The sequence below is a fragment of the Hippocampus bargibanti genome, linkage group LG11 (genome assembly GCF_051943395.1).
Source record: "Hippocampus bargibanti isolate YZ-2025 linkage group LG11, ASM5194339v1, whole genome shotgun sequence".
NCBI lineage: Eukaryota > Metazoa > Chordata > Actinopteri > Syngnathiformes > Syngnathidae > Hippocampus > Hippocampus bargibanti.
The window spans coordinates 12,514,171-12,539,741 of record NC_142744.1 but is presented as its reverse complement, the minus strand read 5'-3'; the positions used below and the strand labels follow the sequence as shown (position 1 = coordinate 12,539,741).

General features: G+C 43.9%; 1 protein-coding gene across 2 annotated transcripts in view; it reads left to right on the top strand.

Moving 5' to 3' along the window:
- rnf220a (ring finger protein 220a) overlaps nucleotides 1-25,307 on the top strand; it is a 139,457-nt gene extending 114,150 nt beyond the window's left edge. The window contains exons 4-15 of one of the 2 annotated variants that reach the window (XM_089008332.1): nucleotides 2,864-2,915; nucleotides 3,601-3,696; nucleotides 5,264-5,306; nucleotides 8,656-8,780; nucleotides 9,257-9,386; nucleotides 16,399-16,591; nucleotides 17,261-17,316; nucleotides 17,413-17,527; nucleotides 20,804-20,915; nucleotides 21,725-21,919; nucleotides 22,341-22,415; nucleotides 25,210-25,307. In XM_089008332.1, the coding sequence (XP_088864458.1) occupies nucleotides 2,864-2,915; nucleotides 3,601-3,696; nucleotides 5,264-5,306; nucleotides 8,656-8,780; nucleotides 9,257-9,386; nucleotides 16,399-16,591; nucleotides 17,261-17,316; nucleotides 17,413-17,527; nucleotides 20,804-20,915; nucleotides 21,725-21,919; nucleotides 22,341-22,415; nucleotides 25,210-25,281 (1,264 nt within the window). In that variant the 3' untranslated portion in view covers nucleotides 25,282-25,307. Of the gene's footprint in view, nucleotides 1-2,863; nucleotides 2,916-3,600; nucleotides 3,697-4,870; nucleotides 5,116-5,263; nucleotides 5,307-8,655; nucleotides 8,781-9,256; nucleotides 9,387-16,398; nucleotides 16,592-17,260; nucleotides 17,317-17,412; nucleotides 17,528-20,803; nucleotides 20,916-21,724; nucleotides 21,920-22,340; nucleotides 22,416-25,209 lie in introns of those variants that run through there. The other variant, XM_089008330.1, reaches the window with a different exon arrangement.
- The last annotated feature ends 264 nt before the right edge of the window (nucleotides 25,308-25,571 follow it).

The window sequence follows — 25,571 nt, the reverse complement described above, 5'->3', positions numbered from 1 at the left end:
GTTGGCGGAGGTGAAGCTGTCATGCGCACGAAACACTCAGACGTGGGCATGTACACACGCGCTTGCATACTCCACAAAGATGCATACAAAACAAAAAAATGCATATACAAAAAGCATTCCGAGTTGAGTGGGAATTCTCTGGATGAATACATATCAGCATGCCTTATAAAAAAGAAACAACAAAAACACAATATGATAGGAGGATATATATATCCAAGTGCTCCGACCACCACAGGCACGACTGTCACCTTTACCTTCCAGGCTCTCTCCAGCTCCTCTCTGAGCCCTTGGTATTTCTCGATTTTCTCATGTTCCTTCTTTCTGATGTTCCCATCACTCGGGACCGCTACATCCACGACAACGGCTTTCCTTTCCCTTTATCTATGACCACGATATCTGGTTGGTTGGCCATTACCATCTTGTCAGTCTGTATCTGGAAGTCCCACAGGATTTTTGCTCGGTCATTCTCCACCACCTTGGGAGGTGTTTCCCATTTTGACCTTGGGGTTTCCAGTCCATACTCCGCACAGATGTTTCGGTAGACTATGCCAGCCACCTGGTTATGGCGCTCCATGTAGGCTTTCCCTGCCAGCATCTTACACCCTGCAGTTACGTGTTGGATTGTCTCAGGTGCCTCTTTGCACAACCTACACCTTGGGTCTTGTCTGGTGTGGTATATCCTTGCCTCTATGGCTCTGGTGTTCAGGGCCTGTTCTTGGGCAGCCAGGATGAGTGCCTCTGTGCTGTCCTTTAGGCCAGCCCTCTCTAGGCACTGATAGGACTTCTTGAGATCAGCCACTTCTGCTATGGTTCGGTGGTACATCCCGTGTAGGGGCTTTTCCTCCCATGATTGTCCCTCTTCCAGCACCTCATCCTCTGTTCCCCATTGACTGAGACATTCTCTGAGTACATCATCCGTTGGAGCCTTCTCTTTGATGTATTCATGGAGCTTGGATGTTTCATCCTGGACAGTGGCTCTCACACTCACTAGTCCCCGGCCTCCTTCCTTACGGCTTGTGTACAGTCTCAGGGTGCTGGACTTGGGATGGAACCATCCGTGCATGTTGAGGAGTTTTCGGGTCTTAACATCTGTGGTCTGAATCTCTTCCTTTGGCCACCTTATTATTCCTGCAGGGTATTGCCCGGGTCTTGTTCTTGCCATTGAGCTGGCTTCTGAGGACTTGCCTCACCCGCTGGAGGTATTTGGTCGTAGCCGCTTTCCTTGTTGCTAATTCGAGGTTGCCATTGGCCTGTGGTATACCGAGGTACTTGTAGCTGTTTTCAATGTCTGCTATTGTTCCTTCAGGGAGTGAGACCCCTTCAGTGTGAACTACCTTGCCCCTCTTAGTCACCATCCGACTACATTTCTCCAGCCCGAATGACATTCCGATATCACTGCTGTAGTTCCTGGTTGTGTGGATCAGGGAGTCTATGTCCCTTTCGCTCTTAGCATACAGCTTGATGTCATCCATGTAGAGGAGGTGACTGATCGTAGCTCCATTTCTGAGGCGGTATCCATAGCCTGTCTTGGCGATTATCTGGCTGAGGGGGTTCAGTCCTATGCAGAACAGCAGTGGGGAGAGTGCATCACCTTGGTATATGCCACATTTGATGGACACTTGCGTTAGTGGCTTGCCATTGGCTTCAAATGTGGTTTTCCACATCCTCATCGAGTTTGCAACGAAGGCTCTCAGGTTCCTGTTGACCTTATACAACTCCAAGCATTCATTGATCCATGTGTGTGGCATCGAGTCATATGCTTTCTTGTAATCAATCCAGGCTGTGCACAGGTTGGTATGTCGGGACCTGCAGTCTTGAGCGACTGTTCTGTCAACCAGCAGCTGATGTTTGGCACCTCTAGTATCTCTACTAATGCCTTTCTGTGCTTTGCTCATGTATTGATCCATGTGTCCACTTATCTTAGCCGCAATGATGCCTGACATGAGCTTCCATGTTGTGGAGAGACAGGTTATTGGCCGATAGTTGGAAGGAACTGCACCCTTTGAGGAATCCTTCATGATCAGGATTGTTCGCCCTTCGGTTAGCCATCCTGGGTGAGTCCCATCCATCAGCAGCTGGTTCATTTGTGCTGCTAGGCGCTCGTGGAGAGCTGTGAGTTTCTTTAGCCAGTAGGTGTGGACCATATCCGGGCCTGGTGCCGTCCAGTTTTTCATACCTGAGACTCTTCCTTGTATATCTGCCGCTGTGATGGTAACTGGGTTCTGTTCAGGGAGGTTGCTGTGCTCCTCTTTCAGAGTCACCAGCCATTGTGCACTGCTGTTATCGTTGATGCCTCTGCAGAGGTTCCCGGTAATGAATAAAATAGAGAAAGGAAGGAGACGGAGAGAAGAAAAAAAGTGGAGAGACGAGTCTTGGCTGATTTCCCGGCATTACACGGCAGCTTGACTATGTCACCCATGTTTATTCTCTTTGTTGGCGGAGGTGAAGCTGTCATGCGCACGAAACACTCAGACGTGGGCATGTACACACGCGCTTGCATACTCCACAAAGATGCATACAAAACAAAAAAATGCATATACAAAAAGCATTCCGAGTTGAGTGGGAATTCTCTGGATGAATACATATCAGCATGCCTTATAAAAAAGAAACAACAAAAACACAATATGATAGGAGGATATATATATATATATATATATATATATATATATATATATATATATATATATATATATATATATATATATATATATATATATATATATATATATATAGTGATATCCTCTTATATACACATATTGTGTTTTTATTGTTTTTTTTTATGATAATACAGCTAAAGGCTACCAGAAACAATGATTGAGATGCAGTTGTTAATTACACATCACTGTTTTTCTTTTTTCTCCAGCAGTAAAATTCCTTCACCTAAGGATGGGCCAGTCACGCCAGGAACCCCCAAGGTGAGACCAGTGGATTTTTCTCATTTTTATTTTTTAAATAGTCAACACAATGCAGTTCAGATTGAATGAGAAGTGAGCTCAATAAGCGGTTTTATATTCATAGCAATAATAATCAGAAAAAAAAAATTACAATATAAAATTTTGTATACATGTGTTTGTCAGAACAACTATAGCTTTTTATGTTTTATTGAAAAAATGATTTTGGTTACACTACTTTTAAAGTAGTATATGTTAAGTATAAGTATAAGTATAAGTAGTATATGTAGTATATGTAGTATATGTATTAAAGCAAGCTTCCGTCAGCTCACAGAGGATATTTGGCAAACGTCATGGCTGCGGAAGCAGGCAGCCATCCTATACATGCCTGCAAGAAGTGTAGCCTTGACAAAGAAGCATTGAAAACCGTCTTGGCTCAGTTGTCTCTCCCAATTTAACGTGGCATTTTTTTAACAAATCATAAGTCCTCCCAGCAATGTCTCAGAATTAATACGGACGGAAGGTCCGTCAATCTGACGATTGCCTATTTTGTTGACAATACTAGGGTGGTAGCTCTCTTTCACTTTCTCTTTAATAGTATTAAAATGCCCCAAAATTCACAATCCTGACAACACAATGATAATAATCTGAGCGAATATATCATGGATATGTACATTGTGTCAATAAATACATCTCTCTCTCTATCCAGTCAATGCTGTTATCGGTGCACATCAAACGTGAGGGAGAGTCTCCAGTGGCCTCACCGTTGTCGTCAGAAGATGCACACCACTCGGACAGATACCAGGTCACACACTCGACAACAAATTCCCACACACAAAATGTACATTTTACTAGATGAAGAGGTTTTGCGTGAGCCATCAAGATGTCACAATAGTGTGACAATAGTACATTTCACAACCTCTGGATAATGTGAGTTATATTTCACCTTTGCCTTGGGCGAATATTCCTATAGGTTTATTTTTCATGCTCATGCAATGGACAATATGCCCACTGCTTTTTAGTCATAAAGAATCAGTATAGTTATTTTATTAGGAGGAGCTGGCAAACTGTCATGTCTTTTTTTTGGTTGCTTTATCTTTTGTATTCATCAAAGTTTGTTCCCTGTATTTTACAGGCTGTGATATATCTTTAGGTTAAGTGGGCTCCCCCACTCATCCCATAAAATAAGATCTATTAAGTCCCCGCTGACGTGACAGCCATACGTTCGCGATGACGCAGCTCATAAAAGCCTTATAGCCATAAAGTAGATTTTCTCATTAAGTGAAACTGCTGAAATCACCTTATATTATACAAATGATGAAGTCAATGGACACCCTGAAAATGAAGCCTAATGGCATGAGTTTGCCACCTTCTTTATCTCTGTCAGTCTGACTAAAAAACTGACCAGTCCACTACCTTCCCATAAGTGTGTGTAAGTAATGTAATAGTAGTAGGAGTCAGCCTCTCCTCAAGGTGATGGTGGGAGGGGGTGCGGGGAGGGGTCTTACAAGAGGAGGCCATCAGTTTTTGATGGAGGATGGTCTGAGGTCTGAGATCCTGCCCCTTGCTGTGTCAGTGAAAGGACATGCAACCCAAGATTGAGGATGCTTTAGTCAGCACATTTTGGTTTGCACAGTTGTAACTTTTTTAATTTTACTGTGTGTGTGTGTGTGTGTGTGTGTGTGTGTGTGTGTGTGTGTGTGTGTGTGTGTGTGTGTGTGTGTGTGCGTGCGTGCGTGTGTGTGTGTGTGTGTGTGTGTGCGTGTGTGTGTGTGTGCGTGCGTGTGTGCGTGCGTGCGTGTGTTTTGTGAAGTAGTTGTTCGTGCGTGTTGGTTTGCACAGTTGTAACTTTTTTTTAATTTTACTGTGTGTGTGTTTTGTGAAGGAGTTGTTCGAAGAGGAAAATAGCTGAGGGAGGCCCCCCTCTGCCTCCCTCTAGTGGCAACAATGCACAGCAACAGTTTAGCTCCCAGACTTCCGTTTGTGGACGTCACGTGATCACAACAACCCAACATGGCGTCCTGCCTTCCTTTCTGTGGTCTAAACGGGGCGGCAGTTTCAATCCTTTCCCATCCGCTGTAAAATCTAGACGCCCCATAATGTTTCCCCGCGTGTTCGGAATCTGGAAACACTCATCCGGGTTCCCGCACTGAGTTTCAGCTTCTACGCAAAGAACTTTGTGCGGCACCCGGTTGGAATGGAAGAAGTGGAAAACAAGCGAGAAGTAGGTTTTAGGCTCCAATTGGAAGATTAGCCGCTGAGCATCCGTCGCAATCTCACTTCAATGGGCGACATTTGAACTCGGTGATGAAGTGGATTGTTTGCTGTTCATCTAATGTGTTTCCCCGTTGTGTTATTTGCCCTGCTTGCAGACATTTTTACGAGTTCGAGCTAACAGACAAACACGACTGAATGGTACGTACACATGAGTTCTCTTCCTTTGACTGACACCTAATATCTTCAACAAATTGTCCTTCAAAACATTGCTTTCGTTGTGTTTTGTATTTTTGCTTCCCTAAACGTTATCTTTTTAACTTCTTGTGAATTTCAATTCACAACACAATACATATTGATTTATATTGCGCTTTAACAACAGTGTTACAAGTTGAATAAATGTTATTAAATCTTGTTTGTAAAATGGGTTTATACTGTAGTACCAAAGTCCCCTTTCTAAATTCATATCAAATTCCGATTTAATTATTTCCGAATCTCACATTGACTCAAACCATGAAACGTTCTGCATTTGCAGAAGCCCAAAATCCCAAATCTCAACACCAAGTACAAAATTGATCAAAAGTTTAGAAGTTGCACCTCAGTCTACCAAATATCAAACTAACCTCATAACAAGGATTTCCTTGTTCTACGACACCACTATTTTTTCCTCTTTGCCTTTCTGTATTGTATGACATCACCCAAGTCATCAACAATTATAATAAACAATCTTTTTTAAAAAAAGGCAAACGACTTTCATGGCAAAATTACACAGTCATAAAAGGAGAACCAACAAAACAATCGCACCCAATCTTCAAAATTTCTGACAATGTTTTCATTTCTTTTTCAAAATCCCGTTCCAGCTACATCTGTTTTGACAAGATGGAACAATTCATTTCTGATTTGGAAGCAGTCAAACAAAGCAAGGTGGCCATGACAGTTTTTTTTAGCTCTTAAACCTTTGCTCCGATTGCCAAAAATTTGCGATTTTGTGTTTTGCTGTCATGATCAAAAATGACAAACAAGTTTCCTTAAAGTTATAATCTGCTTACTTAAAGGACAACCAACGTCACTTTTTTGTTTTCTAACTGATATCAGAAAAACGTTTTATAGCAGCTAAAATACCCAAAATACGCTGTAGGATATTTTAATTCAAATGCAAAACACCAATAAAAATGACTTAAAGTGTCCAAAATCTGCAAAAAATTGAGCTGCGAATTGGGCATTTTCAGAAAGTCCCGCCCCCACTTCATGACGCCACGCCAAGACGTCTTGCATTGCTGGAGAATCAATGGCTTCAGATTCGGAGAGTATGCTTTCTTGTTACACATCCAGTTATGAATATGATTCAAATAGTTCTTAAGAGGAAAGCATACATGTTTGCAATCGATTAAAGAATTTATTCCGTGCCATTTTGAGGCAACACTGGGGGAAATGTATCACCCAAAAAGAGGCAGAAAATGGCGACGGAGCTCCGTGTGAGGAATTAATCAGCCCGTTTCCACAGGCCGATAAATTCCTTACATGGAGCTTGGTCACCCTCTTTTGCCTCTTTGTAGTCCTACATGACGTTTTCAGACCAAAGTACAGCAAAATGCATTGACGTGATGGAAGGACTGCTACAATGTGTCCTTTTTTCGGTCAGGTTCCTTCAGTGACGTCACATACGGACTCGTCACCAACTCAAAAACAAGACTTCCGGAATATTCAGCGCGAGTCTTAAAACGTAAAATATAGCTATATGTGGTGGAATCTTTGTAAAATACGCTCAGTAGAAGTCATTTGAAGCCATTGTACAAATTATGGACACAACTTGTCCGGAGACGTCGGTTGTCCTTTAAAGCCACAAGTCTGATTTGCCTTTGATTGACACTTGGTTCAGGTGTTCAGTAAATAAATAAATAACGATAAGTAATAATAAATAAAATAAAAACACACTGTTTCACACCAATTTTGACAAATTCACATCATACGTTGAATTAAAAAAAAAACACTGTGTAAAAACTATAGAGGAGAAGCGCAGCAAAAAAGGTAATAATCATCCCTGATAATTTGCTCGTGCTGTAATCATAACTCAGATAATCTAAATTAAGATCCCTAAAAAAATGAATGACCTTGTATGGCATTTACAGTTAAGTGAAAACGTCTTTGGGCGCAATGCCGGCCGTTCTGCTCTGTTAAATTTCTAATTAGCTGTGTGTGTGATTGGGACACGGGAAATTGGCGTGTGACGTTTATCGTCTTAGGGCCGTGTACTTCGTGTCAAATGCAAGGCCTTGCTAAAATCGGTGCCGGAACGTGTAAGAAATAATGTTGGCATTTTGTTCGCCTTGTTACATTAATTTGACAAAAAAAATGTATTTAAAACTAGTGAACCACAAATTTGTTATGTACAAGTACCGTATTTTCCAAAAGCCTTGATTTTATTCAAAAGATGACCCTGCACCTTATACGCAGGTGTGCCTTAGATATGAAGTCATATTGAGCCACAACAGGTCTCGCAACTACTATCAACAGCCAGCAACGCCATTTCCCCCTGTCGAAGAAGTAGTGTGTATCCCCAGCCTTGTCTTTAGCACCTTATAATGTGTGTGCCTTATATTTGGAAAACTTATTTATTTCATACCTGCCAACTAATCCGGTTTTGTCATAATGAGTACAGTTTTCATGATCATATTCCGGGTTACAGTTTATGAATAAAAATTCCGGTTTCCACTAAAAACAAGGACTCAAAAATTGTCAAAGTAGTAAATACTCAATGTTCATTCAAAACACGAGATCGCTATGTATCGTATCTAAATTTAGAACTGGCAATGGGCACAGTGCTAGCTGTTAGCTACCTTTAGATGAATTCCAGGAATCAAGAGTTAGCATCGTTTTTATCATTGTCTTATAATGGCAACAAAAAGTGTGAAATTAAAAAAATCTACAGTTGTTTTCACGAGGAATACTCCCAAGCATTTCCAGGAGTTATACTTTGGTCATGAAACGGTGAAAATGATGCGAGTTTGTAATTTGAATTTGTTGATAGCTATTTTTTGTCAACCCATGCGAATGTAGGTTACATATGCATATTTAAAGTTCTTAACAATATCTTACATTCCATTGTACTTTTCAAACAAGATTGATTATTAAATGTTCTGTTGATTGTAAAATACTTCTGTTTTGTTTTCTTAAAATAGTAGCAAACATGATATTTTCATGATTGACAAGTTGAAATATGGGTATTTATTCCACAAGTATATCTTCATATGGTGTTTTTAGCCTCATTTTAAGTAGCTGTAATCTTACACATTGTTTGGCTGACCACATGGCCGACTATATATCTATAAAGAGTAACGAAAGTCATATAATTGGATTTGGAATTGGATTTGCCTTTATTAGTCTCGCAGTGGAGAAATTTACATTTCAAAGCAGCAAAGTTATGAAATAAACACAGTACCTATTGCACTTTTTATTTGGCTTTTGGATGACACTTTAAATCAATAAATATATGATACATATGTCAACCAAAACCATTTTTTTATGATCTGTCTGATTGTCTGACTCACAGCCCGAATAGGCAAGATGAAGAGGAGGAAGCCTGAGGATGGGGGCCAGGTATGTCCGCTGTGCAGCACCCCATTGGCCGGGAGCGAGGAGGAGATGAGTAGACATGTGGAACAATGTCTCATCCAGGTAGTCAAATGGAGACCCCCCCACCTCCCTCGCCTAGCTAGCAGTTGGACAGCCTGTCACCTCCTTAACGTCCTGTCGCAGCTGTCCACTTTCTTCTCTGCTGTAGGCCGAGTCGCGCCTTGTGGTGTCTGTCGTCATTACCCCTCTCCCCCCTCACTTGCTTGCACACTATTTGGGAAAAGTCACTTACATTTTGAAGATAATTCCTTCTCCAAAAAAAAAAATCACAATTTGGATCCATCTTTCTCTCGTGTGTTGATTACTATGGTGCATCTTAACCCTTGGCATGCTGCTCTCGTATGACGAAAATACGACTCACCCCGAACATACTCACCCCGTGGTCAGTCCTCTTCACCAGTGGGGCGAGCACCTCTCAGTAATTTAGTCGTAGACAGACTAACGTCAGCGCCGCCGATCAACGCCCGTACCGCTTTTCAAACGATATCTCGTAACATCATTGATCTGTTGTGTGACAGCGTGAGGGTGCGCTCGGCGATGACGACTCTGGCGATCTGGATGGCGACGGCGGGCGCGGCTTTGAAGAGTACGAGTGGGCGGGACAGAAGAGGATCAGAGCCACCGCGCTTTTGGAGGGAGGCTTCAGAGGTACGCGTGTGTTCATAGCCCCTTTTTCTCGTTGTTCGATTTGTTGCTTTGCGCCCTGGCGCCAAATCGCCTGTCTCTTACAAGATGGCGCCCCCCTGTGTGGCTGCCTCCACAGCAGCTCTTTCCCTTTCTTGTCTACTTTTTCACTTCTTTACTTTTCCGTTTTTGCTTTGCCTAATCTCGTTCCATAAACCTACGGAGAGGAGATGGGCATCTGTTCTTTTGCTCATCGCCGTTATTTTTTACATTTTCATCGCCCCTGTGAACGGGGAATCCACGCGCACGCGGAATCCCATTGTTTACAGTCGAGACCAGCTACTAGCGTGGCGGGCTAATAGCGGACTAGCGGCCGCCGCACCAGACATCCCCGATAAACTGAAGAGGAGGAAACTGAACGAGCTGGACGAATAAAATGGACGAGCTGGCGGCGCTAACGCGGCACCAGAGGGAGTACCGGGAAGCCAGCTTGCTACTCGTCACGGAGACATGGCTTTCGGCAATCACTCCGGACGCCCACGCAGAGTTGGAGGGCTTCCAACTCGTACGAGCGGACAGAAATGAAGGCAGCGGTAAGCAGAAAGGAGGGGGGATTGCTGTATTTGTGAATGACAAATGGTGCAATCCTGGGCACATCACGGTGAAGGAAAAACTTTGCACTCGGGACATCGAGCTGCTAGCCGTTAGCCTCCGGCCGCATTACCTGCCACAGGAATTCTCACACGTCATAGCCGTGACGACGTACATTCCCCCTACGGCAAATGGCGGCGCTGCCTCCGATGCCCTCATATCTGTTGTAAACAAGCTGCAAACCCAGTCCCCCAACGCATTGTTTATCATCTCAGGGGACTTCAATCACATTTCCCTGAAATTCTCCCTCCCAACATTCACACAGTATGTAACTTGTGCCACCAGAGACAATGACATATTGGACCTATTTTATTCAAACGCCAAGGATGCATACAAACCCTCCCCCCTCCCCCCTCTCGGAAGAGCAGACCACAATATGGTTTATCTCCAGCCTGTGTACAAACCCCTTGTCCAGAGGCAACCAGCTGTGACCCGCACGATCAAAAGATGGTCCACAGAAGCTGAAGAAGCTCTGCGGAACTGTTTTGATTCAACCAGGTGGGAGCTCTTTACTGAGATTCATGGGGAAGACATTGACTCACTCACCAACACCATCACAGACTACATTAACTTTTGTGAACAAAACACCGTACCCACCAGGACTGTGCGGTGTTTTGCCAACAACAAACCATGGATTAATCCCGACATAAAAGTCCTCCTGAAGGAGAAGAAAAGGGCTTTTGTGTCGGGCAACAGAGAGGAACTGAAGGCCGTGCAGATCCAACTGAGGAGGAAGATCAGAGAGGGGAAGAAGGCCTACAGGATGAAAATGGAGGAGCAGCTGCAAGCCAGCAATGTCGCTGGTGTCTGGAAGGGCCTGAAAAACATCTCAGGCCACAAAAGCCCAGTGACATTGAACGAAAAAGACAAGGACTGGGCAGATGAACTCAACCGCTTTTTCAATCGGTTTGACAAGACGCCAGCCGCCCCCGGCCCACCGTCAACTTCACCTGTAGCTGCACCTGCACCAACTCTCACTGTGGCCTTACCCTCCCTGCCCCCTCTCACGACCAGCTTTCCACAACCAACATCTGCCCTCCCAACCGTTGCCACACCCTCAGCCACCACTCTGCCTCCTGGTTCCTGCCTGTCTGTCACAACTGCGCAGGTGAGGAACCAACTGAGGAGGATGCAGGTGAGGAAGGCAGCAGGTCCGGATGATATCAGTTCCCGACTCCTCAAGACCTGCTCCGACCAGCTGTGTGTCATTGTCCAGCACTTGTTCAACCTGAGCCTGAAGCTGGGCAGAGTTCCACAGCTGTGGAAAACGTCATGCCTGGTCCCAGTGCCCAAGATTGCCAACCCCAAAGAGCTCAACAGCTACAGACCGGTGGCGCTGACGTCTCACCTGATGAAGACGCTGGAGAGACTCGTCCTCGCCCACCTGTGACCGCTGGCAAGCTCATCGCTGGACCCGCTACAGTTTGCCTACCAGCCCAGCATCGGTGTGGAGGATGCCATCATCTACCTCCTCCATATGGCGTTGCTGCACCTGGAGAATGCTGGGAGCACGGTGAGGATCACATTCTTCGATTTCTCCAGTGCCTTCAACACCATCCAGCCAAGTCTACTGGGGGACAAGCTGCGGCATGCCGGAGTCGACCATCACCTCACATCCTGGATTACAGATTACCTCACAAACAGGCCACAGTACGTGAGAGTAAAGAACTGTGAGTCGGGCAGGCTTCTCTGCAGCACCGGAGCGCCGCAGGGAACAGTCCTGGCTCCATTCCTCTTCACCCTCTACACTTCGGACTTCAATTACAACACCCCAACCTGCCACCTTCAGAAGTTCTCTGACGATTCAGCTATTGTCGGCTTCATTACAGAGGGAGACGATAGGGAGTACAGGGGACTGACAAAGGACTTTGTGGACTGGTGCCAGCAGAATCACCTCCAGATCAACACCGGCAAAACCAAGGAGCTGGTGGTGGACTTCTGCAGGAAACAATCGTCACCTGCACCATTGAACATCCAGGGTTCGGACATTGAGAGGGTGACCTCCTACAAGTACCTGGGTGTTACTCTCAACAATAAACTGGACTGGACAACAAACACGGATGCCCTAATCAAAAAGGGACAGAGTCGCCTCTTCCTCCTCAGGAAACTGAGGTCTTTTGGAGTTCAGGGGTCACTCCTAAAGACTTTCTATGACTCTGTGGTGGCATCAGCCATCCACTATGGCATTGTCTGCTGGTCAGGCAGCATCACCACCCGGGACAGAAAAAGACTGGAGCGCTTTGTCAAGCGGGCCAGTTCTGTCGTGGGCTGCTCGCTGGACTCTCTAGAGGAGGTGGGCAACAGACGGACGCTAGCTAAACTAAAAGCTATGACGGACAGCCCCTCCCACCCCCTCCTGCCCATCCTGACAGCTCTGGGTAGCTCCTTTAGACTATTACACCCGCGCTGCAAGAAGGAGCGGTACCGCCGCTCGTTCCTACCGACTGCTGTCAGGCTTCACAATTCCCAATTCCCACATGTGAAAAAAAAACAAAAAAAACTGGACACTTGTAAATATGGGTTGTTGCAATATATCTAAATGCATTTCTTGATTCTGCACTATGTACAGTCTTGTTTATAGAACGGTTTTTGCACATCTACATTTGCACAGTATACAGTTGACATTTTTATCTTGTTATGCTTAGAATATCTTGTTTTCTATCCTTTCACTCCCACCCCAACCCCATCCCTCTTCAATTGCTGCTGTGGACTGCAAATTTCCCCATTGCGGGACGAATAAAGGTATTCTGATTCTGATTCTTAGCCGCGGGAAGACGAGACGGTTCAAGGGGTAATCTCGGTTAAAGCACACTAAAGAGCAGCGCAGCGGTCTGGAGGTGGCTACTCGAGTGTTGGTAAACAAGCAGACGGCCGGACCCTTCTGCCGCACTCTAATAGGGCACCTTGTGATGTGGCATAGATAACTCCTGTCGCCTGGGGAGAACGACTTGAAAAGCATAGACACACAAACGTAGGAGCCCAGAAGGTGGATTTTGTCATGAAAGTTATGCGATGGTTCCAAGAGTGAATCCACAACCGTCCCAAGGGCCGTACGGGGTGGGCTAGCTAGCACGATGGGCGAGAGACTGGTTGGAGCATCCTCAGCTGGCGGGATAAAAAGAGAGCCCGTTCCTGCCTTTGGGCGCATGAGGAAGAAAGAGCAATAAGAAGCACAAATGCAGTCAAAGCAAAGGAGAAAATCAAAGGAGACCGGTTTGAGACTTTACAATGTGGTTCACAAGGGGCCCGGCCAGATGTAGAAGACCTTTTTCTCGCACGATGATTTCACTTCTACTCAGTTGTTGCGAATAAAAGATGTTTAATTGGCTTTTATTTTGTGACTTTTCTGGGTATTGTAGCCACTGCTTTAGAAAAAGTACAAGTAGTTGTCACATTAGCAACAATCTGTTTTGCTGCACTGTGGAGAGAAAAAGAGAATTGCCCTTTTCAGACTTTGGGAGTCTGAAGAACCACAATCAGAATCAATCAACCACTATGTATGGAGGCACATTGAGACTGAACAAAAGCTTTTTTTAAATTCAAAATTAACTCATTCACTGCCAGACGATGTGCAAAAATGTGTCCACTCCAGTGCCAGGGTTTTTGTCATTTTCACTCAAATTGCAGGACCCACAGAATATTGAGTTTTAGGACTACCGTATTTTCTGGTGTATAAGGCACACCGCACCGCGGTATAAGGTGCACCCCCAAGACATGGTGTATTTTCAAACTTTTTCCGGATATAAGGCGCACCGGAGTATATGGCACACCTTGAAAGAATGACAAAGGTTTTCCAAATATAATATATAAATATATCAAAGTTTTCAAAATATAAGGCACACCACATTGTAAGGCGCTACTACATACAGTAGAAGTTGGGGTTACGCACTACTTATTCGACAGGGGGAAATGGAATCAGTGGTTCCTGACAGTAGTTGCGAGACCTGTTGTGGCTCAGTATTACTTCATATATAAAGCGCACCAGCGTAGAAGGCGCGGGGTCATCTTTTGAAAAAAATCACAGCTTTTGGGCGCACCTTATACACCGTAAATATAGTATATAAACATTCAATGCAGCGTAAGAAACCTTAGACTCTCTTCTTTCATCAGAAAAAGAGTTAATTCTTATGTTAAATGGGTCTCAAGTTATCTGTGCTTAAAATGGGGGAGGTTGTACAAAAGGCAAATGCTGCCCCTTTGTGGGAGGGAAAAACATTGCCAGAGACCTGACCGAAGCTTGAAAAACCCCCCCCCCCCCCCCACAAGAAATAAAAAACCCGAACAAATTCGGGAATGGTTCTCCGCATCATACTTTTCAAATTCCCAAATAAATTCAGGAATGGCAGTGAATTGAGTTAATTATTTGATTAATTAGTTGGTTAGATTAGATGTGGCTCAATGACAAAAAACAAGGTGGGGTGCCTACTAATGAAACAACTGCATCACCAAACACATGTGAATGATGGCGCTCCAAATTTGGTCCTTTTTTCAGAAAATTATCAAAAATGGCGATTTTTGAAAATGTTTGCAAAGGTCATATTTTGATCAAAAACAAACGTCTTTTTTTCCCGATCGAAATCCCAAAACATACAAAGTGTGCAAGACCAAGCTGTACTTCAAAAATTGGAGCGAAAGTCCTTCTACAGTGTTTGAAGTCTGTTTACACCCCCAATGGTTTTCAAGCCGCCAACTAACATCAACTCTCAATGGAGTGTAGCGCAAAGAGCAGACAAATCCTTAAATTTGATATCCGCCCGTCCTAAGAGACAGAAGAGAAGACGGGGGGATTATTTCCGTTGAGGGCTTCAGAATGTGGAGAAATCTCCTCTTTGTAAATTGACTTCAAAGATGGCCGTCTCATGCCTTTGTGCTTTGCTCGGTCTCTTGTGCCTCCTTCTGACCCGCAAAGGGCAGAAAAGATAGCGTGATGACCTTTGACATCCCATCTCAGACCGTCCAAAAGCAGGGCGGTCCTGATAATTGCCATGGCAACGGGATGTTGCACCGTCTGATAGATTGGCCTGATTCATTCGCCCCGGCTAGTTCTTTTCAGAACTCCATATTTGTTCATACAATGTATGCAGTTGTTGTGATTCATTTTAATTGTATGGTCTCGTTTTCAACATCGTCTGGGATGTTCTGTGACGATGGGACGAGCTGCTGTGCTCGTGGTTCTTCTTTTGATTCTTGGAAACGGTTGATTGAGCAGCGATGCTGGGCAGTTAAGAACCTATGTGTTACATTTGAGGAGAAACAAAAGGAAGAAAAGATTCATCATAGAACAATACAAAAGAGGATGATCATTAGAAAAAAAGAGTATGCTAAATTGTTACGAGTGGCTGAGAATGAGAGGTGAGAGATAAAAGGAGGTCAAAGGTGACCGTGCAAAGGCAGAGTGAGGCTGGCCTTAACCTACTCGATTAGATTGGCCTGCCAAAACTGCTTAGAAGGACTGATGGAAGCTTCGGAAAGGAGCAAAACAGGTCCCGCCCTCCTCCGTGCTAAAATTGAGCAGGATGTTTGTTGTTAATCCTGCTGTCCAACATGCCATCGCCACCTTTCTTTCGGTAATTACTTGTTAATAAGGTTATCTAATATCATGTAATTATGAGAGTACATCAAAATGCTTTACAAAGCTCTGTACAAACATCCATGCAAGCTAGCTAGCGACGGCTAACCAGCAGGCTCAAGGAAGCACCAGCTAACTTGGAAGTTGGCTCGGCAACAGAGCCTTTTCTTCGTTCTCGCCACTTATAGTCACGTCTGGTGCACAAAGTTAGAAAATGGGACCGTTATAAATCAGATCGCCGCCGAGTCTGTGACAAGTTACATTTAAAGTCCACACACGTTCGCGGCTTCAAGCGTGGTGAGTGTCAAGACACTTTTAGACCCAAGTGCACATTCGGCACCACACCTAGGCCAAAGAGGCCGACGCACGGCTTGAAGGAGTCGGTTTAACTGACAAGAGGCACACAGCCTATCTCAAACAATAACTAACGAGACTTCTCGAAGTGACCGACACACAAACACCCTCCAGGCTTTGTGACTAAATGGAGCTGAATGCACCTGCCAGGATTTTTCTGCCTGTTTATAAATGTGCCACGCACACACACATCAACCGTGTCGCCTTGCCAGGATTGATTGTTGTGGTTTCTGTCATCATCCGGTAGCTAACAGGCTAACAGTTGTCCTCGTGGTCTTCAGGGAGAAAAATTGTATAATGTTTGAGACAAATGACCCCAATTGTGTCAGGATAGTCAATCAACAGCAGTAGAAGCCTTCAAAGCACTTGCTTTTGTTTCAAAATAATTTAAATTGGTTGCGATGATTTGATTCAATCTAATTTATCTCTCCATTTTATTCCCCCGCTTCCCCCCAAAAAAAGCCACAGGTTTTGCGACATGCACTATCAAAGAGAGCGGGGCAGACAGCGATGCTGATCTCGACGTCGACGGAGATGACACGTTGGAGTATGGTAAAGCGCAGTACACTGAGGCCGACATCATTCCGTGCTCCGGAGCTGGAGAGGACCAAGGAGAAGCCAGAGAGCGGGAAGCGCTACGGGGGGCCGTGCTCAAGTAAGAATCCCAAGACTGACACACAAAAAAAACACACATAAATCGGCATATGATTCAAATCCACTCATTCACAGCCAGACGATGTGCAAAAATGTATAAACTGTAGTGCCAAGGATTTTGTTGTTTTCACCCAAAATGTCCAGCAATGATAGTCAAATGGCACCAACATTCCTCCCATTCAAAAACAGTATTGGCATATTCATGCTGCCGAAAAGGCGCAACTGCTAAGCACAGTCTCCTCCTTGATGAATGCCGTGGCCAAAAATGCTGAAAAACAATCCGTATCCGTTCCACACGACGCACAACAACACAAAGTAATAAAAGAAACCACAAAAACAAGACAAAAGCAACAAAAAAGCAAGGCTTGTGAGAGCACTTGCTGACAGCTGCCTCCTCGGGCGCCATGTTGGACTCCTGACATAATGATTTATATAGCGCTTTAACAACAGCTGAAGCTGTAACAAAGCACTAACATGGACAACGGACCAGCGCATTATCGACACCACCCCGCAAGAAAAACCAAAACCCGAACAAATTCGGAAAAGACGCTCCATGTCATGCTTTTCAATTGCCGAATAAATTTGGGAATGGCAGTTAATGAGTTCTGTGAACTGTTTATTATTTTTTTGTGAACTGTTCATTCATTTATTTTTTATTTTTATTTTTCAGCGGAGGCGGGCCTTCCAACAGAATAACGCCCGAGTTCTCAAAATGGGCGAGGGATGGTGAGGATGCAAATAATGGCAATAATTGTGACATTGGGAGACCTCTGCGAGAGGCCCAAAAGTGAATCGCGGTCTGCGTCTGTCCTATGTTAACAGAAATGCCTTCGACGAGCAACGGTGAAAGCTGCAAAATGGACCCAAGCGCTCCCTCGTCCTCCGCACCGTCTTCCGCCTGTGTCCCGCGCACCTGTAAAAACAGCGAGATTGAAAAGTAGGTGTTTGGACTTCCCGGAAATGTTCAAAATGTTCATCTGCAATCTTATTTCAAAGAGACCAAACCTCGTTTGTCCTCAAATTCCTATTCACAAACACCGGTATCTACCGTATTTTCTGGTGCATAACGCGCAATCAAAAGCCTTAATTTTCTTCAAAAAATGACCCTGCGCCTTATATGTGAAGTAATATTAAGCCACAACAGGGCTCGTAACTCCTGTCAGCAGCCATTGACCCCATTTTACCCTGTAGAAGAAGTAGTGCATAACCCCAGCCTCTACTGTAGAGCCTTATCTATATATATATATTCTGTGTAGTTCTCTCTCATTTCTATTCATAATTGTTTTTATTTATTGCATTTTATTTGTGATTGTATTTTATTTATTGTAGTACCTATGCTTGTCTGTGACTGTAAAGTGTCCTTTAGAGCTTTGTACTGTAATGTAATGTACGTATTATTATTATTATTATTATGTGGTGTGCCTTATATTTGGAAAAATTATATTTAGAAAACCTTTTCATTCATTAAATATATATGGAAAAAGTTTTGAAAAAGACCATTCATTGGGGTGCACCTTATACCCCGGATAATATGGTACTTGGGCATCGGGATTGTCTTTCAATGTATCACATGGAGAGATTATCTTTCTTTTTTTTCTGTGCCTTATACATCGGTGCACCTTATATGTGAAGTAATATTCTCGACACAACTACTCCATTTCCCCCTTTAGAAGAAAGAAGCAGTGCGTAACCCTAGCCTCTACTGTAGCGTCTTATAATGTGGTGTGCCTTATATTTGGATTGCTTTGATATATATATTTATGTATTATAGTTAGATTTTTTTCATTCATTAAAGCGTGCACCTTTTGGACCAGTGTGCCTTATACATATGGAAAAAGTTTGAAAATACACCATTCATTGCACCTTATACGCTTTATACACCGGCATATCCGATATTGGGGGCCATAAGGCTTGATTTCGGGAGGTTGCTCGCTTGGAAAGTTGGTCTTGAGTCAAAAGTGATTGGACACCCCCACATGAGTAGAAAATGAAAGTCAATCATAGCCACTTTGTCACATGAGCCTCTGGGTGATAAAAAAAATTCGGATTTCAACAAGAAATTTGATTTCAGCGAAAAAAATCTACCATTGTATTGCAATTCGACGTCCTCGCTCCGTTGTCAGTGGCTGAATTAGAACACGCCTTCATCTCGGTTACCCGTGAAAAGGGGGCAACGTTCAGATGACGGGATCCCACCGTTCTTTGCCTCGCTAGTTTTGCCTTTGAATGGGCTGGCCCGCCATCCCTAAATGAAAATGAGATTTGTCTCCTTCGGTTCCACTGATCCGTGTTCACGGGGGGGGCTTTGGCGAGCTCTTCCCCTGTTTCCATCTCTCTTTCTGATCCCAGATGGGTAATGATCTGCTCGCCTCCCGGGAGCATCCTTGTTCCCCTGCTCATCCCCACCCACACCCCTCCTCCCCGCAAGATAAATGAGCTCTCGTGCACACGTCGGCAGACGCACGTGTGGAGCCCCTCGGATGCCCTTTGCCCTCCAAGATAAATGGCCCTTCCGATGCCACCAATGTGATTGCTGCTAAATGTGGCCGCTTGGCTCGGAACAATGCCAAGAGATTTCCATGTGCTTCCAGCAAATAATTGAATCTGTCGCCAATTTCCAAGCGATGAAGCCAGCGCCGATGCCTCGCCTCCTCCTCGTATGCTTGTCGTCGTTTTCTCCATTGGCTGCCGTCTTATTTAATCTTTAGGTGGCGCAGACATATTTTTCCCAGTGTCTTTCGCTTTCTCCATCCTCCGTGTTCACTTTTTAACTCATTCACTGCCAGATGTGCAAAAATGTGTCCACTCCAGTGCCAGGGTGCTTGTCATTGTCATTCGAATTCCAGGACCCACAGTATATTGAGTCTTAGGAATATATAAAAATTCAATGCAGCATAAGAAACCTTAGACTCTCTTCTTTCATCAGAAAAGAAATTATTTCCTAAATTAAATGGGTCTGGAGTTATGTAAGCTTGAAATGAGGACGGCTGTCGAAAATACAATGCAATACATACATATTGGTTTATATGGCACTTTATCAACAGCTGAAGCCGGAACAAAGCGCTACCATGGAAAACAGTGAACTGCTGCCACCTTGTGAAAGGAAAAAAACATTGCCAGAGGTCTGGCCAGCGCTTGTTCGGCACCCAAGTGAGGAAAAACAAAACCTAAATACATTTATGAATTGCAGTGAATGAGTGAATGTGGTATGAGCACGAAATGTGGTAAACTAGCAGATTAGGGCTGAAACTCATGATTATTCTAATAATCGATTAATACTTATATTATTTTTTCGATTAATGGCCATAAAAAGTCCTTTTCCCTGTTGTTATGTCCACGAATACTTTAGAACAGGGGTGTCATACTCATTTTTCGCCGCGGGCCACATTGTCGTTACACTTTCCTCTTGGGGGCGTTATGAATTTGAAGAAGCCATTACAATGTTTAATCTCCTCCACATATTACATATAGAGTGCCCAACAAATTAATGAATTCCTATTTTTCAAATTTGAAGTAAAAAAATAATGACTTATGGTTTGCATGAGGCAATTTGAAATTTTGGTTCAGATTTTCGCAAGCATCATGTAATTTCACAAGTTTGATTTGCTTTCACAGGCCGAATAAAATGATCTGGCGGACCAAATTTGGCCCCCGTCTTCGAGTTTGACACCTGTGCTTTGGAAGACAGAAATCTTGACACTCCTGTCACATGGGCTTTTTGGGCTGAGGTTTTCTTTGAAACGGAGCAACGAGAAGTTTGAATGAAGAAAAATCTCCATGTAAAACATTGAAAGACAATCCCCATTTCTAAGTACTGTATTTTCCGGTGTATAAGGCACATCCCGAATGGTGTATTTTCAAACTTTTTCCAATTATAAGGTACACCGGACTCTAAGGCGCATCTTAAATTAATAAAAAACGTTAGAATATAGAAAGATATAAAAGTTTTCCAAATATAAGGCACACCACATTATAAGGCGCTACGGTAGGGGCTGAGGTTACACACTACTTCTTCTACTGGGGGAAATTGAGTCTGTGGCTGATAACAGTATTTGCGAGACCTGTTGTGGCTCAACATGACTTCACATATACGGCGCACCGGTGTATAAGGTGCAGGTCATTAAAAAAACATCAAGGCTTTTGGGCACGCCTTATACACCGGAAAATACGGTATATAGCTTTCATGATGTTGACATTGCTTTCTCTTTCTCAGAGTAACGGAGGATGAGTCCACGGCGACCACCATGGAGGCTCTGAAGGCTCGAATCAGAGAATTGGAGAAGCAGATACTGAGGGGGGACCGCTACAAGTGTCTCATCTGCATGGTGAGGAGCGACGAGCAAGGAAAATTGCTTGTGAATGCTGGCCGCCACGCTGCGAAAGCGCCGTTTGACTTCCTGTCGAGTCGGTTGACAAATAAGGAGATAAGAAATAATTTGTCAGGTTGCCAGAACCTCATTTGCGACAAGTGACAACCATGTGAAGGGACAAGATTATGGGAGTTTTTATTTTTGTTTGATTTTGTTTTTGTGTTAGTCCGTGTGCGCACTTCTCATTTTGTGTTCATTGTTTTGGCTGCAGTGATGTGTGGTGCTGTTTTTTGTGTTGTGATGGCCGTTGGAGAGCAGCATGGCTTTTTCAAGTCAATTTAGTGTCTCCACAAGCGCTTTTGGCAGTAATAGTGAAAATCTGTCCAAAATTAACGTTTGGCTTAAACTCGGATTCTATGGTGTGCAAAACTATGGAGTTTGCTGCGACGATCAATACCTTGAGAGAAAAAGTTGTTAGAAATGGTCACTGGTGTTGTCTTTTGTTGATATTATGGACCGTAGAAGATGAAATTGGGTAATTCCTTGTGATGAAATGCAGAAGAACAAGCTCCTTTCATTTCCCATCATGGCACCAGTTTAGCCCATTGACCAGCGTGACGTCCCAAATAGGTGTTTCATGAGGATCCCTTGACTTTTTTTGCCCCCGTCCCAACTTTGGTGTTGCAGCCATCAAATTTGAAGTTGGTGATTCTTGGCGTTATCAGTTTGAATGTGAAATATCACGACAAGCCGCCTGTATGCTGCCACCTTTCGCTCCCTTTCCTCCCGCCCCAACAAACCCCTCCCATCCCTCCCTTCCGCAGAGGAAGCCCGCAATCCAGTCAGGTGTGGAAATCAAGAGACTAGGGGCATGGCCAGGGCCGCGCCCTTTGGCCGGTGAGCTCAGAGAGAGGCAGCCTAAGTCCCTCCCTCTTGGCCTGTACTACCTGTACAGGGGCCTTGTGATTGGCGGCTACGGCAGCAGCATAAAGAGGCTCCTCCCGCAGCCTCTACGGAGGGTAAGGCACCCCCGCCCTACCTTTGACCCCACCCTCCCTCATTTCTCCGTCCTTTCGGAGAAGAAAACAAAGCGAGCGGCGATCCAATTGGATTCATTCGTGGCTGTCTTCCCTCATCTTCTCCTCCGAGCCTGCTTCCCCCTCGTCGCTGCTTGTTGCCTGCCTGATATTGTCCGTGCGTGTGTGTGCTTAAATGACATATAGGTCGCTGCTCAAGCCCCCTATCCCCCCATTGCCGCCATGCTCAGTGGTTCTGTGGCTGCCGGTAGTGTCACGTCATGGTCAGTGGTGTGCTGCGCCCGAGTGGTCAGGGTTGGTTTTGTCATACAGTGCTTTGTACTTGTTTTTTTGCAAGATGACGGACACGATTGTGTCACTTAAATGTGGTGTGAACCCGTCCGTCTGTTCTGTGTATCTGCAGGACTCCTACACGATGCCGCTCACGTCCATACAGTGCTGGCATGTCCACTGTGAAGAATGCTGGCTCAGGACTTTGGTATGTTCCACACGCAATGCATACACGTTGTCTTCAATCGATACATATTTCACTCGCAAGGACGCAGTTAGCCTACATTACGGTGATTTAAACAGATGACGAGGCACAGACACGACAAGAGTCGGAGCCATACCCAGGGATCCCAGATATCCACTATTTAGCGGAATTCCGCTATTTTTTCCACCAAAGTGTTATTTTCTATTTTCAGCTAAAAGTTCTTTTATTTCTGTATACAACCGCTAAAACATTTGTTTTGAAGGGTGATAGGATGATCAGAATGCATAGTGCTTGAGTCGGCATGCTTTCGTCTGTTTTGGTCGATGTCGGCTGCTTCCGTTGACAATCGGAATCGCTCGGGAGTGAAATATCACGAGACTGTGCGTGATGAAACAAATATGGCAGCTCCCTTACCGCGCTTTTCGCCAGTAAACTTGCGCTAAACATCGTATTTTTGGTACTCTTATGTTTAATGTGTTAATAGTATAGAGTCTATACTATTAACACATTAAACATAAGAGTTATAAGGGTCTATACTATAGACAGTGTCGGTTAGATTTATATAGATTTTGTTTTGATGTGCACGTGTTCCGATGTGTTTGCGTCGACTTTTCACATTGTAAAGATGTCGTGGAAGAGAAATACCCTACACAAGAGTGATCGTGAAACGGTGACGTCCCTGGATGGGGGGTTAAAGAATTCGTGAAATTGGGCTTGGTTAGAAAAACAAGTCGACGGATGCCCACTTTCAGATTTCATATTCAAACATAAAAATCGGGGGAAAGCCCTTTGCAGTCTTTGGATGGAAAAGCGATCAACGATGGTGGCAAAGGTTGGCTGTCACTCAAACAGCATTGTGAGGGAAGCAAACTTGCAGAGAAAAATAGATTGAGAAAGCAGAATTACAGACTACCTGGTGATTCCTTCGAATTCGAAATCATTCTTATGAAGGACATTATGATAGGGCATGTTTATTACGGTTGACCTGTAGTATACCATGATTTTAATTATGATTTATAATACTAAACTAACTTGAATAAGACCCGATGGGGGATGACCAAAGTTGGTGAAAAACCTCTATAGACATCATAAATGGTATTTGTTTAAAGGACAACCGACGTCTCCGGACAAATTGTGTCCATAATTTCTAAAATGGCTTCAAATGACTTCTACTGAGCGTATTTTAATAAGATTCCACAGCATATAGCTATATTTTACATTTTAAGACTCGCTCTGAATATTCAGGAAGTCTTGTTTTTGAGTTGGTGACGAGTCCGTACGTGATGTCACGAAAGGACCCCCCCCTGACCTGACAAGACACATTGTAGCAGTCCTTCCATCACATCAATGTATTTTGCTGTACATATTTGGTCTGAGAACCGTGTTGCACCCAAAAGCCGCCAGAAGAGGGCATCCAGGCTCCATATAAGGAATTTATCAGCCCGTGCTAGCGGAGGTCGCCATTTTGTGCCTCTTTTTTTTTGGGTGAGAGATTTTCCCCCAATGTTGCCTCTAATGGCACGGAATAAATTCTTTAATCGATTGCAAACATGTATGCTTTCCTCTTTAGAACTATTTGAATTATATTCATAACTGGATGTGTAACAAGAAAGCATATTATCCGAATCTGAAGCCATTGTTTTGATTCACAAGCAATGCAAGACGTCTTGGCGTGACATCACGAACTGGGGGCGGGACTTTCTGAAAATGCCCAATTCGCAGCAAAATTTTTTGCAGATTTTGGACACTTTAAGTCATTTTTATTGGTGTTTTGCATTTGAATAAAAATATACTGTGTGTTTTGGGTATTTTAGATGCTATAAAACGTTTTTCTGATGTCAGTTAGGAAACAAAAAAGTTGACCTTTAATTATCCAGCAGCTGATCTGTCTCATTTCCCTCTATTTTCATTTCCCTTGGCTGGGATCCCTCCATACCTGCCAACTTTTAACACCAGAAAAGCCTAGTCATAAAGCGTCATGCAAAAGCCAAAGAAGAAGTCCAATAGGCACTACGTTTATTTATTAAGACTCTTGTTACTCGTTATAGATTTAGTTGCCGCCGCTGAAGCCAGATGATTTTTAACATTTCAGCTACTTAAAATGTGGCTAAAAACACCATACAAATGTTGTTCACTGTCAAAGATATTCTTGTGAAAAAATACCCATATTTCAACTTGTCAATCATGAAAATATCATGTTTGCTACTATTCAAAGAAAACAAAACAGAAGTATTTTACAATCAACCAAACGTTTAATAAGCAATCTTGTTTGAAAAGTACAATGAATTTGAAGGCATTGTTAGTAACTTGAAACATGCACATCTAACCTCCATTCCGATGTGTTCACAAAGAAATAGCTATAAACAAACTCAAATTACAAATTCGCGTCATTGTCACCTTTTCTTGACCAAAGCATAAATTCTTCGGAGTATTCCTCCGATAGCGATTTTAGTTTTCTTTTTGATATCACACTTTTTGTTGCTTTTTCTCCATTTCAAGACAATGATAAAAATGATGGTAACTCTTGACTCTCGATTCCAGGAATGACCGGTAGCAAGCGCGTGCGCAATTCGTCTAAAGGAAGCTAACAGCTGGCACTGTGCCGATCGCCTGTTCTAAATTTAGATCTAATACATAGCGATCTCGTGTGTTGGGTATTTACAACTTTGACGATTTTTGACTTCTTGTTTTTAGTGGAAACCGTAATTTTCATTAATAAACTGTAACACGGAATGGGATCATGAAAACCGTACTCACCAGTTGACCCACCCGTTCAATTCCCCCCCTTTGTCTGCAGGGGAACAAGAAGCTGTGCCCTCAGTGCAACACCATCACCTCACCCGGAGATCTACGACGTGTCTACCTGTAAAGATCCTCATTTCCCCCCCCCCCCCCCCCCCCCCCCCCCCCGTGGAGTTCAATCTTGTTATCATTTTGTTTCCCCACCCGGCAATTCTGTGGACCAGGTTGACCAGGTGTCGAACCTTACCACAAGAGAAAGTTTTGGGAATTCAACCAATGACATGAGCAGCGCTCATTGTCTGTTGCTGCCAATATAACATTGGGGCTGAGGGGCGGGAAGGCATTCCTCCACAGTATTGCGTCTCATCTATTCATGTACTGCAGAGATCCTGAAACGTTTTCTCCCTACCCACGTTT